This window comes from Bombus vancouverensis, chromosome 15 (genome assembly GCF_051014615.1).
Source record: "Bombus vancouverensis nearcticus chromosome 15, iyBomVanc1_principal, whole genome shotgun sequence".
In the NCBI taxonomy this organism is placed as follows: domain Eukaryota; kingdom Metazoa; phylum Arthropoda; class Insecta; order Hymenoptera; family Apidae; genus Bombus; species Bombus vancouverensis.
Window position 1 is genome coordinate 2515521 of NC_134925.1, and position 23240 is coordinate 2538760.

At 42.2% G+C, this 23240-nt stretch overlaps 3 protein-coding genes across 18 annotated transcripts in view; 1 reads left to right on the top strand and 2 right to left on the bottom strand.

The window, feature by feature from the left end:
- LOC117164501 (uncharacterized) overlaps window positions 1-14014 on the bottom strand; it is a 75011-nt gene extending 60997 nt beyond the window's left edge. For 6 of the 16 annotated variants that reach the window (XM_076624790.1, XM_076624786.1, XM_076624785.1 and 3 more), the window contains exon 1: window positions 13498-13940. The gene's annotated coding sequence lies outside the window, so the exon portion shown is untranslated. Of the gene's footprint in view, window positions 1-13497 lie in introns of all 16 variants that reach the window. The other 10 variants (XM_076624778.1, XM_076624775.1, XM_076624774.1 and 7 more) reach the window with 5 other exon arrangements.
- The window catches only part of LOC117164502 (erythroid differentiation-related factor 1), a 90493-nt gene extending 67473 nt beyond the window's left edge, over window positions 1-23020 (top strand). Inside the window, exons 3-10 of the mRNA XM_076624791.1 lie at window positions 18222-18454; window positions 18691-20143; window positions 20231-21028; window positions 21104-21280; window positions 21356-21732; window positions 21794-22112; window positions 22188-22479; window positions 22561-23020. Coding sequence (XP_076480906.1) covers window positions 18422-18454; window positions 18691-20143; window positions 20231-21028; window positions 21104-21280; window positions 21356-21732; window positions 21794-22112; window positions 22188-22479; window positions 22561-22702 — 3591 coding nt within the window. The 5' untranslated portion in view covers window positions 18222-18421 and the 3' untranslated portion in view covers window positions 22703-23020. The remainder of the gene's footprint in view (window positions 1-18221; window positions 18455-18690; window positions 20144-20230; window positions 21029-21103; window positions 21281-21355; window positions 21733-21793; window positions 22113-22187; window positions 22480-22560) is intronic.
- Arr1 (arrestin 1) lies at window positions 15763-17553 on the bottom strand. Its single transcript, XM_033347634.2, has one exon. It carries the CDS (start codon window positions 17490-17492, stop codon window positions 16356-16358), a length of 1137 nt encoding a protein of 378 aa, XP_033203525.1. The 5' UTR covers window positions 17493-17553; the 3' UTR covers window positions 15763-16355.
- Window positions 23021-23240: the final 220 nt, after the last annotated feature.

The following is a 23240-nucleotide window of genomic DNA, read 5'->3' on the forward strand; positions in this document are numbered from 1 at the left end:
GACACTTTGGTAAATTCGTGGCGATAGCGTAGATTTCAACGAATCTCCAAAGTAACGACGAGTTAACGACTAGAAGCGATCATACGCTTATTAGCTGCAGACAGAGTTAGCGATTTGTACGTTTAAATTTCGTTAAAGAGGATTAGGAATATGCGTATAGAACGTTTCAGACAATTTGTTCGAAGCTTCGAAACGGTAGAGGATAGAGAAGAAAGTTTCATCAGATAAGAACCGAAGAACGTTTCTTTTTATCGATATTAGTCAGAAATAGTTGGAAGGATTAATTGCTATAGCGTGAAAGTATGATGTTGCCGAGGGACAAGTAGTAACACGTTTCGAACCAACGGATTTCCATAAACGTCAACCTGCACAATTTTTCGTGATTCGTTGGCAGGTCGCGTCACGTTTCCGGCCGGTCGCTTCGATGGATTCTGCGGAATGCTCGCGTGACTCACGAGGAATACTAGTTGGGCTTCTGGTAGTCGGATTTCTGGCTCAGCAGACTACACAGTGTCTCGAAATCGAAGGTTATGCGGTTCTTCATTCATTCTGGGTCAATCTGTTCCACAAGAAATAGCTAATAAAGACCCGAACGCGTATTCAATTGGCTTCAAGCTTGAAATTAACGCGTAATAAATATCATTCGACGAAAAACTTTACACATTCGTAATTTATATATTTCCACGTTACCGATACACTCTGACTTTCACGCACGGAAGAAAGCAATTCTTAGCGTCCATGAAAAGATTTAAAGGACGATCGAACGGTGCTGATCTCACGAAATCGACGTTCGATGATTTACCTACACGCGGACAACGCACAAATTGTCGTACGTTTTAAATTAGCTACTATTCCGCGGTTGGTCGAGAAGAAAAAAGGCTGCAAAGTGTCTTCCCTTATGAATAATGCAGCATCCATGAATCTCCGCTCGGCTAATAGGTGATCCCAGCCAAGAGCCGCCTTTCTACTCTTCGAGAAGCTGGTGTCGTGACGAGAAACCGTATCTTCCTGCGATTTTATCTGGATGGTGGATCTTTCCACGCGAACAGACGCTTTCGATCTATGCGGGCATGCAAAACGACCGGCATCCCGTCGCTCGCTGCCTACGAATCTACCGAAGAGGATCGTTCCGAGCTTAACGAACGTTCGAAATAACCTTAGATTTCAGTAACCGGCCGCCTCCCGCGGTTCTTACGTCGTTTTTCAACCGAGCAAAGGCAAAGAAAACAGACAACCTTCGCGTGGGTGTACTTTTAATTCCCTTTGAGTCTTTCTGGAAATACAGAATTTCTTAATTTCCCGATATAGAATCTACAGGGTCGAAACGTTCGTGAAGTTGAAGCGTACGGTCGAATGGATGCGAGTAAATTAACTTTCGGGTAAATAAATTCTTTCCATCGTTGAAAAGCATTTTTAAGCGTCGTACGGGGCAGTTAAAATCAACTGTTTACACGATCCAACCGGCTCCAATTATTTTGCGTGAAATTACAATCTTAGAACGTGTCGGTTCAAATCCATCGGAACGTGCACGTCGCAGTTTTTGAAATTTTACGAGCATAGCTCGAGCTACGAGAACATCAAGCGACGACAGAAATTGGACCTGTTCCTGTTTTGGAACGATCCAAGCTTAGAATAGATCGTCACGGAACAGCTTTTGGTTGCCTGCCACTGGCGAACAAGCGATTACGTTTTCCTCTTTCTCCGCTATTCTCGTTGGAACGCGATCCTTCGCGAGTTTACACCGTCGTTCGTTAATCCTGCTCGTCCGTAGCCTACAGCGGCAAAGGCTTGCGCTTCAATGCTATGACATTTCAATGCTACGACGACTATGATCGGCTTCGTGCTTTCTTAAGTTTCATCGCTGATCGACGATTTTCGTCGACCATTAACGACAGACATTCATACAAGAAAAATTCCGTGATCTCAAACTATAAAATGTAAAGCGATGAGAAAGACTAAATTATAACGTTAAGATTCTCGCAGAATTGGATCACGACGAATTTCAAACGTATGTTGCAACACGATGAGAACGTGTTCTCACAATGTTTGGCCAACACCAAGATCCTACAGACATAACCGCGAGACTAACTGTAATTAATTGATTAAATTCGTTTTCCTAGATTGTACGGCTCTGTTCTATTCTATTCATTTTCGAGCAGACGGCGATAAAATCTCGGACAACCGTTGACGAAACGAGGGCTCTGAGCTGCGACGACCACCCGGTGCATGCAGTTTCGGGATTTCGTGGTTGACTCAGCGCGAAATACTTCCTTCTGACGAGAACCACTCGACCCGCCGAAATATATACGAGCTGAGTCACCCCGTGCCGTGAGCACAGGTACCCTCTCCTTTAGCTGGTCGAACAAATATATCGAGTGAACATTGGGTGGCACTATGCACCCAAGGAAAATAGACCGACTGTCAGCCGGAAGAGACCACGGAATGATCCATTCGGAATGCGTTATTCGTGCTTCTAAAACGAAAAGTCTTTTTCTTCTTAGGCATTTTTGTTCTCGTTGTTCGTCTTTCTGTTTTTAAAGTGACCCTGTTAAAAATGTGGTCGTCGAAATGGAGAACGAGTTCAGCGGTTTTAAATAGTTTAAGGTATCCAGTTGGTATCTGGGCAGCTCAGAAGCCATACGAAACTATAATGTGATTAGGGGAACTCCGATATCTTCGTTTCGCCACCTACCAATATTGGATTCGTTCGTTTCATTGTGTCGTAGTTGAGTAAGACTGGTCCTATGTTTCTGGAAGCTCTTTGCAGCTACGTCCAAGTATGTTGTTCTTCTTACATTGATATCACGAGTATGCGATTCGTTGGATTATTACGAAAAATCAGAATTAAGTTTGGAATAATCGGATAATTCTGACGACGAGCGAAGCTCGCAGTATTAGGCAATATATTTCCATCTAAAAATAATCGAACTCTTTTACTGAAAAAGTTAAAATTTACAGGTTTATGGTTTTGCCTCTTACCTACCTTCATTCATCCACGAAATCTCCGTAACATTACTCGCGCCACAAAATTTGTTCTACATGTTGTTCCAATTTCAAGCTAATTTGAATCCTACGAAATAGATCGTATAGCGCGTAAAGACGTCAACGAAAGTTTTCCAGAATATTCGCTTTGCAATAAAAATCCATACGTTGAATATCATAAGACGAATAAACGACGAGGGCCGTTAACGATGGCCAATGTTCTAAACTCAATCGATTCGTTTATCGATAGTTGCAAACGATTAAATAACACGATCGCTTCGTCATCGCGAGAATGCAACTACAGAGACACGTGTAGCTTAAGAACAGGAAGTCAGAATTGTCAGTGTCGTCCCGTCAATTGACAGCTCTCTGCACAACATTGGCGCCATGCGCAACTTGTCTCGCCTATTTTATCGAACAATCGTACGTTTGCCAAACGACTTAACGATTTAAAGCACGTTTGTCTTTCCTTTAAACATTCAACGCTATTTCTCTTTAAAGCGCTTCCACGAACTTGCGAATCTTTCATCGTGGAAAATCAACGATAAGAAATGTGAAGATTATCGAGATCGAAACGAGAGTTTCTCTCCTCGGACGTTATTTCTTTTATTACGTTATCTATTTCAGACTTTATTTATCTTATATATGTTTACGAAAAGGAGCGAGTCTTTCGTTGTGAAAAATCGACGTTGGGAATTCGAAAGGAATTTCGAAGAGAAGATAATCGAGATTGAAACGAGCCACAGAAGGATACGAGGCACATGGCGCGCCTCTGCCCGCAGCATGTGCTTCAATAAGCTTTTGAAAAAAGATCAAGCCGCCCTCGAACAGCTGTCTGATCCACGGCACACACTATATACGATATAGTGTACAGTATATATTATAGTACGTATAGTAAGTAGGAAAACCTACGAAACTTGGACATTGAATTTTATTCGGACTTGGATTTCGCAAATCCATATGAATTCATATAAATTCGTGTTTCCAGAGAACGATATTTCTACCGATTCGTGCAACGACTCATGGAACGGTAGATCTAATGGAGGACAGAGATAAGGCAAGGCGCTTGGCTCGGTGACCACCTAAACCACAAATTCCTTCTAGCTTTCGTCGACGCACAAGACACAAAACCATATTTCTGCTACTAACAAGGAAACCAGGAATATGGATTTTTATAAATTGTCGGCTTGTTTGGTCTCCTTGCTTCGTGCTTTGCTTCCTCGATTCCACGAACGCGCTGATTAATTCTAATCTTAATCGACACGCCATCATTTCTCTCTTTACTTAACACTCCACTTTTGTCTCAACACGTACCGATGTTATTAGCGGAAGAAAAGCGTTGCAAGAATCTCGACAAAGTTGTATTTCGAACAGTTTCGCCGAAAAATTCGACCAGTTAGTATCGTTGATTATCTCTTAGTTGTATCAGTCAAACTCCTAGCTTAAATTAATCCTTGATCAATATATGAAATCGTAAGCTAATACGATCTATCGTGAAACGAGATCTTCGTTCGATCGTTTCTAATCCTTGCTCAGCTGTCGATGTAGGCCAGTAGGCTCTTCTCGAGGATTTTCTTAAAAATCCAGCTTCTCTGTAGTACGCGAGGCTTTTTATCAGCGACGATCAGAGCCGTGTTTAGTCGGATGCAAGCATGTCACGAGCAGTGTACGGCTTTGACGTGATAATTTGCATAAATCTTTGATATCCATCCATGGGATCGACCAGGGATCTGGAGGAAGAATACCGTGTCAACCAGTCACTTTCTCCGCTTGCAGCATCCATCTCTGCGTATGGGTTCGTTGATTCCAACCGATCGATGATTACAATAGCGAGCGATCGTGAACGATTAAAAGGATAACGTTAACGTGTACTGAGGTACGAACGTTCGTGTCGATGCATCGATAGCTGAGACATAGATTTATCTCGTTCCTCGAACCAGGGATAATTTTAAGAAGTCGACGAGCATCTATGAATGATTTCACTTCCATGACAGCTATGCAGTAGTGTTCGTTTAACGATCGAAAACGTTACGAAAGCAGCTTCGAATTATGGCACTGTGAGACAGAAATATCGCACTGAGATAAAAGTAATTGCAATTCTGTGAGAAACTGTCTCTTACATATTATTATAACACGTGCATATCTCAAATTTATAAAAAAAAAAAATATATCCGAATACAAACGCGAAGAACAAGCTGAAAGAACAACAGGATTAAATAAAAATAAATTTCGCCAGTTATCGTATAACGAATTATATAATAAAAGGACATTGCTAGCAAAAGAAAATTAGAGGAAACACTGCTCTATCGTATCTTTGAATTCGTGTTACCAGAGAATCGCGTATAACAACAGGTTATAGAGAATTCCTCGGAAAGAGTTGAGAAAGATACGAACCGAGTCGACGAGAGTAACACTTGGAGAATAATTGCAGGGCGAGACGCGGTACTCTTCCAGTCGTTTCGTCGGCAGTAATTTAAATGGTCTCGCGCGTGCATGTGGGCGGTACATTAACGCTTCCGTGGCAAATTACACGAAAGAAAAAAAAAAAAAGAAAATAAGACAAATAGAAAGAAGACGCGAGCTAAGAGGAAACAGTAAGAGCGAAGTAATTTATTAAGAATCAACATCGTGCCGTCCTTCCTTCGTGGAAAAATCCAATTTATCCCTCGAAGAATATCACCGTTGGTTTTTACCTTTCCCTTTTCTTTCGAATCGCCGATCGTTTATAAGAATAATAAAAATCCTTCTTGTCGAGTAATTGGATACAGGGATCGCGTGAATCGAGGCAGATCTTGTCGGTAACGTTGTTGCTCCACCTTCTACATATGTCTGACCTTTTCCGCGAATGTACCGTTCTGAACACAAGAAGAAAAGGCGATTCCACAACCAACTGGTAGACTTTCCTTCCTCGAGTCGCGATTACGTTCCCATCGATATATTAACTCTTAAGTAGCACCGTTTGCCTCAGCTTTCAAGCATATATAATACTTCAAGAGATAAGTCGCGATCCTGGGCCACGCCCATTCGCTATCCTCTTACTTCCTTACTTCGAATAGGATCATTAACAATAGTATTTTTCACGAAATATTTCCCATCTAGTGGAATTACTCCGCGTTTGGCTCGTTTAGTAATCTAGAAAGGGCTAATTTTCGTAAAGGTTGTTTCCTCTTAGCAATGGTAAAACTGTCGCAGTGAATAGAATAGATTAATTCGTATTTTTTACAGACGATATTCTTTTATCAAATGAAATTACTCTACTCGAGTTTTAACAAGCTATCGGTATATAAATATTTTATCGTACAAGCTATCATTCACTGGAACGTTTACTCTTTCTCTGATACCGATAAAACCATCAGAGTATCGAAACGATCGTAATTTCTCATTGAGATTCTATAGAATTCTCGTAGAATATAAATTTTCATAGAAATTTCATAGATCTTTTAACGGTGTAGTTTTACCGGTTTAGGTGGCTTCTTTGTAAAGTACATACATAGATAAGGGTGTGTTTCTCCCTTGCATTATACAGGGCGTGGCAGCGCTCGTGGTGTAACTCAATAGAGGAGGTTATTCTATACGCGAAAATAAGTCGGATATGTAGAAAGAATTTTATTTTTTAATAAAGAATCGTTTTAAAAAATTTATTCTTTTAAATACGAGGGCTTAAGCTTTGCAAGAACAAATCTACCAGAGTCGGAAGTAAATAATTATGTCGTATTGCTTTAAAAGTAAGAGAAATAATGTACACGCATGTAGTCATTGATTGAAAACTACCTCTGAAACCATTTTTTGCCTCGATATCTCTCAGGAGATTAAACGTCAAATTTTTGTTGTACGTTTTTGATTGATTTTCGCAAGTAGAACAACTTTCTGTCAGTCATCCATTCGTAGAAAGTGAATCAAATTCACGTGTACTTTACAAGTTTCTAAACCCAATTCTCTCGAAAACGAAGCTTCATTTTTAAAATCAAAGTTTTAGAAGTATCGTTGATGGTTCTAACATTAACATTATCAGCAAGCAATCTTTCAACAACTCGTGGTCGATACCCGATGGATCGAAGTTTTCCATGGAAACGCAATTATAACTCTCACGATCAGAGGAAACCCTGGCTTGCGGTATAAGCGTTTCGGTCACAGATGGTTTGTCGTTTCACTCGTCACATTTTCCTCCAAACATTCCATTCTTATCGACCGTCGAAATCTATGGGCCATGGCCGTGAACATAATGCGACGCATATACGTGTCAGTCTCACATTTTTTCCTCCCTGGAAGGTTCCAATGCGTGTTCATCGCGGCGAGGTATCTAGCGCGGATACTACGGCAACGTAAAGTGCAGATAACGCTCAATTATTTCGTGGCTGATTCCTCGAGGTCGTTTCGTAATTTCCGCAAATTACACGACCCTCGGACTTTGCTCTGAAAAATGGAAATTATTGCCGCAGTGATCGTACGTTCGTTAATCATCGTTCGGGAAAGCCAGGTTTAACGCGCAAGTTGCTACCAACGCATATATAATCGATTACTTAATTAATTAATTACGTACGTGTAGCTTAGTTACTAGACTCTCAACGATAATGTAATTACCGAGAAATTGTTCGGTTTTTGCCCTCACGCGTTTGAAAAAGTAAAAGTCTGCTTTTGTGTGTTCGTTAGAAATCCTTTTTAAATATACAATTACGTTCTGCAGATCACGGAATCGAGAATAAAGGAGCGCTAAGAAGCTTGGATCGCGGAACGGCTGATCTCACGAAGGAAAGTGTATCGTGGTAGCCTTTTACTGTTACCTAGGAGCACCATGTCCCTTCTTCCCGTTCGTTTGTTCGACTCGCTATCGACGCGTTACTTTCACGGACGTAAGCAGTCGAGCAATCCGCATCGATGCCAATAGCCCAGGCATTGTTGTTGAAGCTTTTTATCGGGCTGATTTCAGTGCTGGCTCCGCGTCGTTCTATTTTAGCGTCGATGATTCACAACCTCCGTTCGTCACGACACGCTGCATTTTTATTTCCATTTCTCGCCGCAACGTAAGACGACCTGGCTCGGGGCCGCGGTTCCGATGATTCGCGCGAAAGTGATTCAATATTCGAGAAACGTCATCGTACAGAGTTATTTCACCAGCAGAGATCTTCTGTTCTTCTTCTTTTTCTTCTTAGCTTCTACTTGGATTTCCTCGTTCGAACACAAGACGTAACAGCGTCGCGTTAATTGATTGGAGTTTCGCCTTTTTAACCGACCATTGCTATCGCCATCAGCATTTTTGCAGTTGATTTTCCGGTGTGTCGCTTCCAAATTTTAGAAAATCAACGAAATTTATTTACACCGATAACTTGCACCTTGCGAATCATAAAATTTCTTATTTAACGAAGAATAAAGGTATCCAGCATCTCGTAAAAAAATATAAATACACGCTCTTCTGACCAACCTGCCACCGTAATAGAATCCTTCTCGATATTCTTCTCTGGAAGAACGCCGGTTTCGTATAAATCCTCCTACACACGCCAGGAACAAGAGGCAATCTTCTGGGCTAGATTCCTGGGAAAGATCATCGCGATTGCTCGGATCGTTTCCTTGTAATCTGCAACGTTGCGTTTCTTCCACATCCTCGTGTCTGTCTGTTTACAATTAACATCGAACAGTCTAATGCAAGATAATGGTCCGATCGGATGAAAGTCTGGTTCGCAGAAACCGGAGGATGCCTTATTATACTTTCATGATTCCGCTGGGAACCGACGAGTTCGAGTTGCACGCTCGCGCCTTGTCTAGCTTCCTCGCGACATGCATAAGCGTACGTACATCCATAATTCGTCGGCGAAAACGAACGCAGTTGTCGTTTATTTATCGCAATTTAAGCACGCAAGCCAGACGAATATCCGATTCGCTAGCCGGACTCTCTAGCGAAATTAAACTAATATCAATAGCGAAATTTACGAGATACGAATCCACAAATTGCCGGTACTAATAGGTTTTCTCGTGTAACTGTGAGAAATTTTACTCGACAGACGCGATTATTAGAGAATACCATGAAATATCCGAGAAAGATAACTTTCTAATTAATTAATTTGTAAGATCCCCTCGAACAACAATCTATCGACTAATATATCTACTTATTTAAGTTAGCGTGCTGAAGAAGGCTTAAAAAATCCAACAATGTTGTTTTTCACCCTCTTTCACCCTGTTTTTATGCGAGTCGACGTCGACTACGAACAAAGGCAGCACTGTCTTTCTCTCGGTCTCTTTGACATTTCAATTCTTTCGGAGAAACGAGTCTCGTGGAAAATGAAAGTCGAAAACGAACGAGTTGTTTTGGGCTCCCTCTCGCTTTTCACCAGGCATAATCGCCCACGCAAGGCTCTCCTTCGTGAAAATTCCCCTTTGCAAGACGACGCGAGACGACTTCCGCGATTAGGATGTTTATCCGTATGACTCTCCACGCTCTTACGTTCGCTGAAAGCTAACAGAAGAGTGCTTCACAGAGACGATAGGACGATCGCCTGTTTCTACTTACACGCGTTGCAAATTACATCTTTCGTTGATCGATTACGTTGTTCCAGCTTAGTTCATCGACCGATGAAGGAACTTTCGAATCATTATGATTGAAACTCTGACTAAACTGTCTTCTATGATCGAGGTAAGTCGACTTAAAGAGTAATTATCATTGTGATTGCGATTCTCGTATCTATTCGATGATGATCGATAATTACATCAACACGATATAATCGCTATAGCACTCGAGAGCAAACGTTACAAATTCTTGCTCTTTTAATTGCAGAACCTTATTATTTCGTATTTCGATAAAGGACAGCGTGTCCTAACATCAACCGCGTTAACAGATACTCCACCAATTTTAAGAATACGCTTTTACGTTGAAAAGTGCCAGAAGGAAAATCAGTTCTCAACTACGGAGCAACCATCAGCATCGATCGAAATTCTTGCCTTATCTTAATCGCAGAATCTCGTCATTTTATACTTGCAGCTTGCGATCGAATCTAACCGCACCTGTCCAAACCTAAGCAAACTTAATCCAACGGCGAAAGAATACACCAGTAGCCCTAAAACAGCCACACAGCCTCTTAAAGCACGTTCGAACCCATCCGATATCGACAAGAAAAATCAGTTGCCTGCTGCAATAGCTGACTCGACCGAGAGGGCCTCGACCGTGTTCGATAGGTTCGAGTGCGCTCCAGGTGATCGTCCGCGACGCGAAAGTGGCTAGATCGGCCGGGGACGTTCTCTCGACGGGTTCCCTCGATCGCTTTGGAGAACTCGACGTTCCAGCCGCGAGCGTTCAATAATTCATATTCAATCTATCGATAGCAGCTGCTCCCGCGGTGAATCCGATAATTCAGCCTCTATCTAGTCCCTGGTGTACTTTCATCTGTCGCGAGCATCCTAGGGAAAATTTGCGACCAAACCAGCCAGAGAAAAGGAAGGGAAGAGAGAGAGAGAGGGGACGATCGTCTTTCGGGTCTTGGGTCTTGGACGAGTCACGAGCGCGTTATAACGTGGCGAAGGACACGGAGAGAGCAGGAGAAACGGAAGGATCGCGAATGCATCGGGCCAGGACTCGACCGGCTACACCCTTGTCTGCCACCTACCAGTCGAGGAGCTACGTTTTCAGCACGCGCAGTATCCAATAGGAGCCATAAATTCAACGATCCTGTTTCGGACGTGTACGAAAATATTTCACGAGCACGCGGCTACGCTATTGATCAAAATTCTGGAATCGGTACGTGTTTTACCAAGTTTACGGAGTTTGAAGAAAAACGTTGGCTTGGAATTCCGTTACCTTGGAAAAGTTGCATCTCTTCGATGAGCGAGCGCAGGATAAATTAGCGTATTAATGCAAGGAAACTCGATCAAGAAGCGTCGAAGAGTGCCGATGTTTCTAAATTTGACGGGTTGCATTTGAACAAAGTTGATCGACTGTTAGAATTTACAATATCTATTAAAGTAGAAATATCGTAAAATAATTTACTTTGATACATCGTAGTGGAAGGATAAAATATTCCCTTATTCAATTTTTCCCTGATATCGATACGGAAAATTATTCGATCGGTAGACACTTTGTCAAAGCAAAGAATTTGATCGGTGTCTTTCAACAAAGTATTTCTACTTCTGGTTTAGCATACAGTAACTCTAGATAGCGATACGATATTCAATCGTTCGCGAAACACATTTGCAATGCTAACGCGTGGTAATCGTCACTCGGTAAGAACAATGAACGCAGTTGGTGAAAATTCGTCACCGCCAATCCTTCTTAATAGGATTCTCGATAAAATAAAATAGAAAGAATAGGAATAAACACGTTGATGGTTAATCTCTTCGCTAATGGGTTCGTGAAGATGAAAGAAAGCCAATGAGCCAGGCGAAAATCGAATTTTTCCGCGATGCTTTTACACGACACGTTGCTTTCTCCGACGACTGGCTCGTTAAGTTGTAACAGAAGCCATTTGACAGCAACTGGGACAATAGTTCGAGGTGACTCCCGGCTTCGAAGCAGGAAAAGTGTCCGACTCGAGTGAAATCGATGCGGGTGCAGTCGCTAGAACCGCCATGGATCACCGTGTCGCGTTATTCTGCCTACCGAGAGGATATCGCGGGATTAGAGGCGGCGTTTCGCAACGAAAAAGCGACACGCGGAATGCGTGTTTGCATGGGCAAACGGTGTTTGCAGGCTGTAACGTTGAAATATTCATCGGCCGGCTACGTGTGACTAATACCGTATGAAAGCATGGCCGTTCGAGGTCGACGATTCGTGCTTCTCGATTTCCAGGCTCGCGTTCGAGCCAAACGATAAGCGCGGACACGTATTATACCTGAACGAGTGGTCGAGTTAAACGAAACGTATCGGATCGAGCAAATGCATCCGAGCGATATTTGTTATCGCTGTACGTGAACAAACAAGCCTTCGAGTACGTGATCGAATGGGTCTTCCCACGAAAATATCGGAAAGTGCGAAGGAAATTTCGAGTTTCGTGGTCGAGCACCAGTTTTGGAGCAGCAAAGTATCGCTTCAACGTCTACGTATGGGAGAAAAAATTGCAGTTGTTAGGTACAAAATTGCAGTAGCAGCTACACTCGTTGATCACTGAATCAGGACGATGAAAACCTTCTATTCGACTATGGGATTAGATACTTACTTTTGCAGCAGACTGAACGTCTCGAAAACGTCAATTGTCGTAACTCAATTCTCTGCGCCGAAGAAACGCATCTGGACTAGAAGCAGCATTTATATTATTCGGTGGGATTTCACAGCAAAAACACTATCAACTTTCCGAACAACCGAATGAAATTTTATCTCTACGACCCACAAATACAGAGAACGTCTATCTATTAGGAGAACATTTTCCCAAAAGGCACGATTTCCTGCGAAATCCGAAATTTTATCCGAGACTTTTGCTCCTTTCGGATCCACCGTGTCTTCTCTTTCTATTTAAACGCTCGTTCAAAGCAAACACTCTTGCTTTTACAGCACTGGTAAACAGAGACGCGTGCGAGAAGACGGAACAACCATGGTTTCTAACCGTGTAAATAAACGGTGATCTGTTTATAAATAGAGATATCTTAATCACGTCGCTTCTCGTACGGAAACTACGTTATTACAAACGAGTCGACAATGGAGCTGCGACCCGAACAAGGAACATGGTGGTTTTTTGGTCGCTCGATACCGGAATTCGACGTTTCGAGGTACACCGCGATTCGTGATCGTACTCTTAAAACCTCTGGCCGCGTTTCGACGCCCCTGAACACTGTCGGGACCAGCCTCGAACCGACAGTTCCAGCAGCGTTCAAGGTTGCCAGAGTTTCGCGTGAAATTACGCTGCAGCGTGCCGGAGAAACTCGTTCCTCCGCTTGCGCGCTTTTCGTCCCGGCCACGCCACAAACGCGAAGAATCGACGAGTCCTTCTTGAACTGTGCAAACAAACGTTCTTCGACCTCCGGCAACGTTTCGTGCACCAAAACGCGCACCCTGCGTTCCTTTTCGAGCCAAATGTTCGGGGTTCGGAGAATAACGACAGCCTCCCCACCCACCCATCCTTCTACGTACACGATGCTCTTTTTTTTCTTTCTTCGACTTTTCGTTTGGACTTTCGACAGCCACGACATACCACATACGCATCGGTCGATTTACGAGAATCTGCGAGTACGCATTCGCTTGAATTTCGTTCGATTTTAAGGGCTGAGAGATTGCGATCGTGCGTACACGTTGGGAAGGGAAGGGCGAGCGGCCGGCGCGAGAGAACGGGAGGAGGAAATCAATGCCACCGTCTGCCGCGGGAGAAGAGAAACTCGTCGCGTATCGGTGAATTTTCGCCGGTGTCTGTTGCGCGTGACACAAGACACAGGTCAAGCAGAAAGATACACGCGACACGCGTTTTCCTCGTATGGTCGATCGTACGACAGAGATTATGGACGCGCGCAAGAGAACCGATAAAGAAGAGCTGATCGAACCGGAACGAGAGGACAGGGGCAAAGAGAAGAGGGCAGAGTGAAGGCTCCGCGAGCTGTAATACTCACTCGACCGCTAGCGTAGCGTATCCGCCACTGTCTTCGCTTCTTTCTAGGGGATTCTTGACCGGTCTTATCGGCAGAAACTCCTCCGATTCCTTCCTGCGGCAACTCCTGCTTTCCTTTCACGCTGTTTCGATCGTTGGCCGGTCTCTCTGGTACGTAGCTCCACCGATGAATTTGGTTCGTACGCGGCACAAATCGAAACACGGTGGGGGTGGGGGGTTGCGAATAGAAAATACGAAACACCGGTCTGCGAAGAAGGGATGCGAACAGGCGGACCAATATACTCCTCGTACGACACTCTGCGCGACACTGCCTCGATAGACGAGACTCCTGTTAGGTAGGCAGGGGGTGATGGAGGGGACACATTGAATGTACGTACCGAATAAGGGAGGCAACCACCGCTCCGTTCTCGCGGGTGTCTCGAGCCTGACTGACGCACCAGCCAAGCCTGCCGACCGACCGAATCCCCTACTATTCTCTCCTTCTCTTTCTCGATGCACCACCACTCGTTCCTTCTTTCTTTATCGCTCTCTTTACTCCTCGTTTCTCGCGACGTCCCACCAAAGCCTCGCTTCGTTCCTCCTTCGATCACTCGGTGCTTCTCGTCGCGTTGCCTAGCCTCTCTATATCTCCCTCTCTTCTCTTTCTTTGCTCCGTTTCCACGTTTCTCCTTCTTGCCTGCCTTCGTCTTCTCTGTTCTCGCTGCGCGACACTCTGCCGTTCGTTTTCGTTCTTCTTCGATTTTCACTCTCTCCCCTTTTCGCCGTCCCTCCATTTTTCTAGCCTCTCTTTCTAATTTTATCTGCTCGCCGTCTCTCTCGATCGTCGATGCCCTCCCTCTCCGTGTAACCTCCGTCTCGAGTAGCTTTATCTCTTTTATGCGAAAGGTTCGGGTTAGGTTCGCGTTTCTCAGTCGATAGCTGGCTCTCTGCTCCTCCAACGCCCACCACGCACCTATACACAGGGTGGCATCGCCGAGACGGCGCTCTGCCCTTCGCCAGGACCTTCCACCGCGAGAATCGTAGGATCGCGAGAGTCGTGCCTTTCGATTTGTCGCGGCCAGCTATACCTGCAACCTTCCACCCAAAATACACTCCCTTCGTCCTCCTTCCAACTTTTTTCTTCCTCACCTTTGTTCTCCGTAGTACGCTCTGTCTTTCTCTATGTAACCATCTCGACGCGACCGAAATTGCGGATAATTCTTCGGGTGTGCCGATCGATCGTGGTCGCGTTTCCAGACGCAGAACACGCCAACCGTATTATTTTTCCAGGCCAAACCTTCCTCTTCGTTGCGTCATCTAACATACTCGACCTTGTCTTCCGCTATATTTTCGCGATAACCAACGATTGCATAACGACATACCGATTCTATCGATTCGTATTCCCTTCGCGTTATTCTCTCTGCATCCAGTCCACCGACGCGACGTCAATTTTTCGACACGATCGCAGAAGAAACAACGAAGTACTTGTTGAATGGAATACGCGTTCTTACGCCGATGAAGTCATAAGCTCCAACGAATAGATAGGCTCGTGAAAGCTGCTCGTACGCGTCTTTTACGAATATGTTACGCGTGTTATACGAGACACAGCGAAAAGTTTCGTTATCGTTGTTACGAGACGCGTCTGAAAGTAAAAGTTTTCTACGACGAACGATCAAATTATTTCGCGAGACTCTGCACGTCGGTGGTTGCTACGAATAACAACGAATAGCGTTATCTATCGTTAACGTGGCTGATTGATCGTGGCTGATTGATCGTGGCTGCGAGATATTAACGAGAGGCTATTCGATAATGATAAGGATACGACGCATTGTTGCCTGATATCGCGATCCGGCACCGATCCTCTTGGCGGAGAAAGGAAACGCGGAAAAGCAGGCGCGAAAAACTGTCTATTACTCTTTATTACTCTCGTAAGAAGCTGACTGACCAAGATAAACTTTGAAATTCACCGGGCTTTCTCTATTTTATCTCTGTTACTCCGCTACGATGATACTTGACAGCATTACGATAACGCCGTTGCCAGTTACTTCTTGCAAGGCGGTATTTAACTGCGTGTATTTTATTTGCCGAAGATCGTAAGTTAAATCTGCGAGTTTGCTACTTATACGACTAATTACTGATTCGTTTTGCTCCAGCTGCTACACGTTCCTATATGTTGGCTTTTACTTTTATGGACTCGGCTTGTTATTCCCTTTTTTACAGTTATCGAATGACATTAAAAGTATAAAATGTAGCGCCGAAGGAAGCTGGGAAAGAGACGGAACGCTGGTTTTGTCGCATATATTCTTTATTTCATAGAGTTGGATAATTATAGGACGCTATTGTACAAACGATGGCTACGGGTGAGATCTGCATGCAATTTTGCTAGAAACGAGTTTCTCGGCGGACGATTCGCTTTCGTTTAGCTCGCAGTGGTGATCGATAGCATCGGATTCCTAGAATCATTAACCTACTTCAAGTATGTCGGACCGTTCGTTTTAACACTTGCCAAGATATCGTCGTTAATCAGACTATCATCCTCCGATCGTTCTTTCACCCTCAAAAAAAAAAAAAAGAAAAAAAGAAAGCCTCGTCGTGCCTCGAATATACTCCGTCCCTGATCTCTAGTTCAATTATATATGATAACTTATTGCTTCCAATGACGGTAATTAGTACCCTCTGGAAACCTCTCGAGCGTCTAAATACGGCATCGGACTATAGAAACAATTGAATTCTGATATTTGATAAAACAATACAAAGAACAGAACATGTTAGTATCTCAGGATTAAGTGGTTCCACCGTGCAAGTTGAGATTCTCTGTTTGAACGTTAGCCAGCGAGTGTCTGATGCACCCACTGCTCCTCGGTCACGTGTATCGTTTTTCTAACTGCTGATCGGCTTCACCTTCTTCTCCGTAGTGTCCTCCACCTCCAAGTTGTCCGCATTTACCACCTTGATCCGGTCCACGGGCTTCGGTCGCATCAGAATGAACGGCAGCTCCGCGGAGAGCTCTCCGCTCAGTGCACCTAAATACAGCTTCACCTTGACAGCGTAAGAAACTACAATGCCAAAGGAATCACGGACATCGGGTGAAACGAGCAAAGTGCTTGATGCGAGTTCGCTTTCTTCCTTCTTCAACCCTCCATCCAAAGCGATGCCTCTACGATGCTTGTTGTTCTCCAATTCTGGTTTCAGATATAGAACTTTGGTTAAATTGGAGCCAGGGCTAATGGGACAGCCGTCCTGCGTCTCTATCGCGTCAATCACCGTTCTGAACTGGCCATTTTGGAAAATCACCACGTCGATACCCTGCTGTACCAGCGCTTTGATCTTCTTCACCACCTTGTTGCTGTTGTTCCTCACACATACGTTCACGGCTATTCTCTCTCCGTGATGGTACAGCTGTTTGTCCAGGGTCACCTCGAGTTCTAGATCGCCAGGGCTGAGTAAGAAATCCTTTCGTACCACGGTGCAAGGCTGTCGACCTTGTTTCGTCGGTGCGTACTGAATCTTCCTGATGCCCATAGTTATCGTGCTTCTCTTATGAGTAATATCGGTCTCCGTGTCCCCAGAGTAGATCTTGACATAGTATGTCACTCCACAAGGTTCACCTGTTTCATCTTCTCCTGATTGCAGAATTACGCTAGACGGAGCCGTCTGGGGGAACTTGAAGGTAAAGGGAATTGCGTTTGGTCCTAGTTTTCGGAGCAGTCGTTCCTGTAGCCTGGTCAGGCTATCCTCCGTTTTCTTGGTCGTTGGGAACACCTGTTCCGAGACCAGATACAGATCCTTTTGGAAGTTCAAGCCCATCACCTCGTCCTCTTCCCGACCGTAGCGAAAGCTGCACACCAGCTGTCCCCATATTTTCCTACCGGTGTCCACATAGTTTTGGTCCAGAAGAATCACGCCGTCTACTGGCTCGATTCCGGATAGATAGTCGATGTAGTCTCGTTTGCCCAGGTACAATGAAATTTTGCCGTTTGGCGAGCATTTCTTGAACACCTTGAAGTTCACCACCATGTCTGCGTGAGCGCAACGAAGTATCCTCCGATCTTATCACCACCGTTGTCGACTGATTTGAGAGGGTAGTGGTCGCCGGTCTTATATAGGAACGCGGTACCAGTGACGTCAAGATTTTTCAGGGCTTCCGAATCCGCTCAGCGTCGCGGATAAACCGTGCCTTTTTGCACGCGTCGATCCTAACCGTTTCGCGATATTTTTTTCCCAGTTCTATGCCAGAGGGGATAGGGGTGCGTTGTTTCTTCGACGTAGGAACACGCCATGCTTCTGACACGCTGATTTTCGCGGGCTTCGTTTTGTCGTTACGTATAATCTGCCTATTGTGTCTTGCTGCTTAAAACCCTTCTTTACGTACGAGAATCGGAAATAAATGTTGTGGTATAAACCACTTATGAGAAAAGACGATGGATGGATGCACATGTTTTGCGAATTATTAGATTCTTTTATCGCTTCATATTTCTCATATTTCTTGTATTTGTGTTACTCACTTTTTCTTGCTTTTAACTTTCAAATCCTTCCTTATTTTCGCAAAAGAGATGAGAAAATTTATTTCATGATTTGAATATCCCATTCTATGCTTTTATCGTGCGGAAAAATTTAATGATTGTAGTTGTATAATTATATCAGTTGATTTACTATTTATCAATACATAATTTTCATTTTTAATGCTAATACGTTACCATGGGAACACAGAAAATATTAATCATTTCTTGATCCACTCTTTTTTAGCCGGTAATGCAGAACAAAATTGATAAGGTAGAAAGCTGTTTCTAAATCGTCGTGACGTCCCTGCATATACCGCATACTCAGTGGTTGTACGTTAGGCGAGTGATCGAGGTTTCGATCTGATACACTCTGGTTCCTTCTAGAAATTTTAGAACAGAGCGACAAGTTTTGAGAGACGCGAGTGACACTATTCGAAATTAAAAATGTCAGAAAGTACGAATACCAAGCTTGATACGGTAAGTGATATCTCGTTCCATCAGTAACGTTAACTACTTTATTTTGGCTTAGTTATTTTATTACGAGTTTTCTTTTATCCTATACTAAAGGGACTTCGTAACGATACTATTCGCAAACAACACAGAATACGTTAGCAATGTTGTCTATCGTAGAATCAAGTTGCCGATAAATTCATTAAGTACAAATGTGATATTGGAATTTTAATGTAACGTATTCGTCAAACATTTAATTGTAGGTCGAGCCTATGCCTGTGGCCATACCATCTGATTCATCCAAGAAACCAGTCAAGTCAACCGCCGTTGTAAAATACTCGGTCGTCCAAACACCAGCAACTTATGCTCAATTACAATGCAACACAGACTTAAATTTGCCACCGAGCAACTGGCTCAGCAGTTCTGCAGAAAGTTACGGCCTGCAGAGTGTATGGTCTCAGACCTCTGGATTTTCCAGTTTTCGTATGGCACACATGTTCCCTGATTGTGTAGGGGAAGTTGATGTTGTGTCGGACGCGGAGAATATAAAGAAACTGCTGAAATTGCCTTACAACCATGGAGTCATATCGATGGTGGTACACAGAATAGAGAACACTTTGTTGCTAGATGACTTTGATATTCACAAGTATTTACTTAGACAAGCGGAAAACGACTGGGAATGGTTAAAGAAATTTTTTTACGAGCATATTTTCCAGAATCTGGGAGATAAAGAAAAGCGTCTGTTTCATAAGACAAACAGTAGAAATACTTTGCAACAGAGGAACCTAGTATCCAAATTTTTGTATCGCTCGATAGTAGTAGCAGACAGCAAAGAGCAACATACTAAGCCACAGTTACCTGTGAAAACATTGAAACCATGCTTGCCAGAACCTTCTCAGGAAGAAAAAGTCCCAGATCCGAATTATAATCATAATTTTGCGAGAAATATCGTCTGGACCTTCGAGAACATACAGATGCTAATTGGTACTGATATGCCGATATTTGGAGGGCAAACTCACCCATGTATAAGCCTCAGATTAAGAGATATGACTAAACCTATTAATGTATTAACTGGTATAGATTATTGGCTGGACAATTTGATGTGTAATGTACCAGAAGTGGTAATGTGTTATCATTTGGATGGTATTGTACAAAAGTATGAATTAATTAAAACAGAAGATCTTCCTAATTTAGATCACTCTAAGTTCAGTCCTAAAGTTATCCGAGATGTAGCGCAGAATATTTTAAGTTTCTTAAAGAACAATTCAACCAAGGCTGGGCATACTTACTGGTTGTTCAAAGGCAAAGACGACGATGTTGTAAAGTTGTATGACTTAACTTCTTTGTGTAATGATGTGTCGGATGAAAAGGGTCAGAATCCATTTACTGTACCTGTTGCTATGTTACTATATAGAGTAGCCCGTAACATGAAATACTCTTCTGATTATCGTAGACAGCAGGGTACTATTAGAATGTTATTAAGAAATTGCATACAACTATTGACTAAAGAAAAGTACCCACAGATTGTAACATCTGCACATTTTATGCTATCTGATTTGTATATACCATCTGATACCGATCCTGCTAGTCCTGCGTTGTCAGATCAGAGTGATGAAGAGGATACGCAAAGTGAATCCAGTATAAACAACGAGAACGAGAAGGATTTAACGGACGAAATCGAAGAAGCTGCAATTAAGTCTTTAACATTAGCTAATAGTAAGTCAAAAATATATTTTAAGTACTTCGATATCTTTAATATATAAATAAGTCAACTAAATAATATATATACATATATTCTTTTAGTTAAAGAGCATGCAGAATGCGAAGAACCTAAATATAAACCACCACCAATTTCGGGCACCATCGAAGAAAGATGTTTAGCCGCTCTAGATCACGTTTATCACGGACTCGAATGTCTACAGTATTTTCCGATCGAAGATAATTCTGAAGATGAACGGAAGAAAGAGGAGGAAGAAGAAAAGAAGAAAAGAGTATACGAAGAGAATCATTTAAATATGGCTAAACCTTTCCAGGCAATTCCTATGCCTTATATTTCCTTGAAAGAAGATAAGAAAGAAGTTGACGTCGAAGTGAGTTCAGTAAACAATAGTCCTATGCATAAAAAGAAATCCAAGCAAAAGAAGGTGAGGAAACTTGAAAAAATTATTTCAAAAATGGACTCTCACGAGAACGGACCAAAAGCACTGTTATGTAAGCTTAAAAATGAAACCTTACCTACATGGCAGGCACCTCAAAAAAGTGATAATATAAGTTGGAACGTTCATTTAAAGACATTATTATACGAAAAGGCTTCGTTGATTTTTGCCGTGCTCGCTGAAAATGAATATGCCAATAGAAATTACGGAGCATCGTTAAGATATATGTTAGCAGTCCTACGTTGTCAGAAGATGTTGGAAATATTTTGTGATATACGGAACGATAAATCAATAAGCTATTTATTGGGACGTGCTGGAGACTGTTGTTTTATGGCTGTACAAGACTGGTGCAATGTCGAGAAACACAGGAGAGATTACGAGATGAAGAACGAAATTGAAGAAAGCATTGTCGAGGAGATATATAGAATGGAAGATGTAGATATGAGTATGTTCATAGCTAAAAAATATACAAAAGACTATCTTGTTATAAGTTCTCTATTTAAAATACTTTGATTTATAGATATTGAATTATTGCCACAACGTTTAGAAAGTTTAGAGTCTACTTTAGTAGCATCTTATAAGTGCTACGAGAAAGCATTGTCATTAGAACTGATGGATATGGATAGAAACAATCTCTTAAGGCGATTAGGAAACATTCATAATGAGTTAGGTGTACTTTACATGAATCAAGCTGGAAGTAAGTATTTTTTGCATGATATTGTATTTGTTGAAGGTACTTGCTTGGATGTTAAACCATGATACACCTTTCCAGCGCGGTACCAACAAGAGAATTTAGCGGACGAAACATCAATCTCTTCGGAAGGGGTAACAACGCTACTTACACGGTCGCTAACTCATTTGGAAGCAGGTGTGAAAGCGTTCGAAACTGTCCATGACGAAGCAAATTTAGCACTTTTACATTCAAATACCGGAAGACTTATGCGACTTTGCGCACATATGCACGTTAAACAGAACACTCAAGAACGTCACTTTTATAATAAAGCGCTTGCAAGTTATCAGAAAGCCTTGCAAGTTTTAGGTTCGAAGAAGTCAAACCCTGTAATTTGGGATACTATTACATGGGATCTGTCCACTACTTTGTTCACTATGGCTACATTATTACAGGATTATCCTACAACTGGATGCAAAGTATGTTCATTTATATCATTAATAGAAACATTTTATTACATACATTTGATCGCAATTTTAGACTGAAGAAGAATTAGAACGGGAGGTCGTCGATGTCCTACAGAAAGCTCTAAAGCATTGCGATATTGAAACTGCCGGGCCAAGACAACCAGTATATCAATTTCGCGCTGCAATAATTCAACATCGACTTGCATCGTTATATCATCGTGTGTACAGAGAATATGAACCGGATGCGGACAATATTAAAAGAAAAACAAGCTTGCAACTTTGCAAGCTGTATTACGATAAAGCTGCAAAGCTTTTATTAGCTTTGGAGCAAACTACGGAGTTTCTGACGGTGCAGATGGAAAGAGTTGCTTTAGCTGAACATCAAGCGCGTTGTACGCATTTATCTTCAATTTAATTTAATAGATAGTTTTTAATTTCTCTTTTCATTAATTAACATCATATTTCAGGTGCCACAACCTTTAACAATAAATTAAAAGCATATCAGAATGGTCTTCAGTTAATTCTACAATGTAGACCTATTATCGATATATTATGCGATAGAAACAATTCTCAGAAGCAGAATGCTATTAGCAATAAGATAGGGAAAGAAAGTATCGAGGAAGGAAAACCGACTGATGAACAGAAATTGATAGAGGATGAAGAAAGTCTAGTGGTATTGTTGGAACAGCGATTACAATTTATCTTGCGATCTTTGACAAAATTATTCGTTACTAAGAATAGCAATAGTAGCAAAAAAGAGTACGTTTGCTTAGATACATATTGCTTTAATATATTTTTCATATTGACATAAAATATACCTTATTTATCTATACGTTTCAGGTCAGAAACATTTACCAATTTGTACAAACAGTGTTACAGTAAAACATTACGGCCGGTCACGATGTCTGGTTTCAAGTTAATACAGCATATTGTACAACTTTTACGGGAGCTGGAAAAGATGTTACCACCTATAGAAACTTGAATGGTTAATTGTATATATTGTTTGTGTGCCAGTTTAAAAATAATTTATAAAGTTTCAACCAACGAACTTCCCCGAGATCGATGGAATTTGGTCGACATTGAATTATCGATTCTCCTGGCCCTCTAAAAGGTCCTTCGTAATTTGGTCATTGACGCTGGTCGTTATTTCATTTGCGAGATAAAGCCTTAATGAGGGTAACGTTCTTTAACTCATGTATAAGATAGAGACTTTTTTTATTCTAGTGTGTACATAGTGAGATGGAAGCTTTTATTTATATATGATTTATAAGCGAGAAATAAAAAGCTTATACGAATCATATTTTCGATTGATTTTCAGTGAACCTCCGTACACACTATAATGATTACAAAAAATAGTGGCACCTTTATTTCTCAATAAAGAATATTTTTGTGAGGTTGCACATTTGATTTTTATAATTTGACACATCGATTGAATCAGTTTTAAGAATTTTCATAAACTGAAAATGCTACTAAATGATACGAAGTTTAATATACTCGAACCTAATTATTTAGTACGTAAA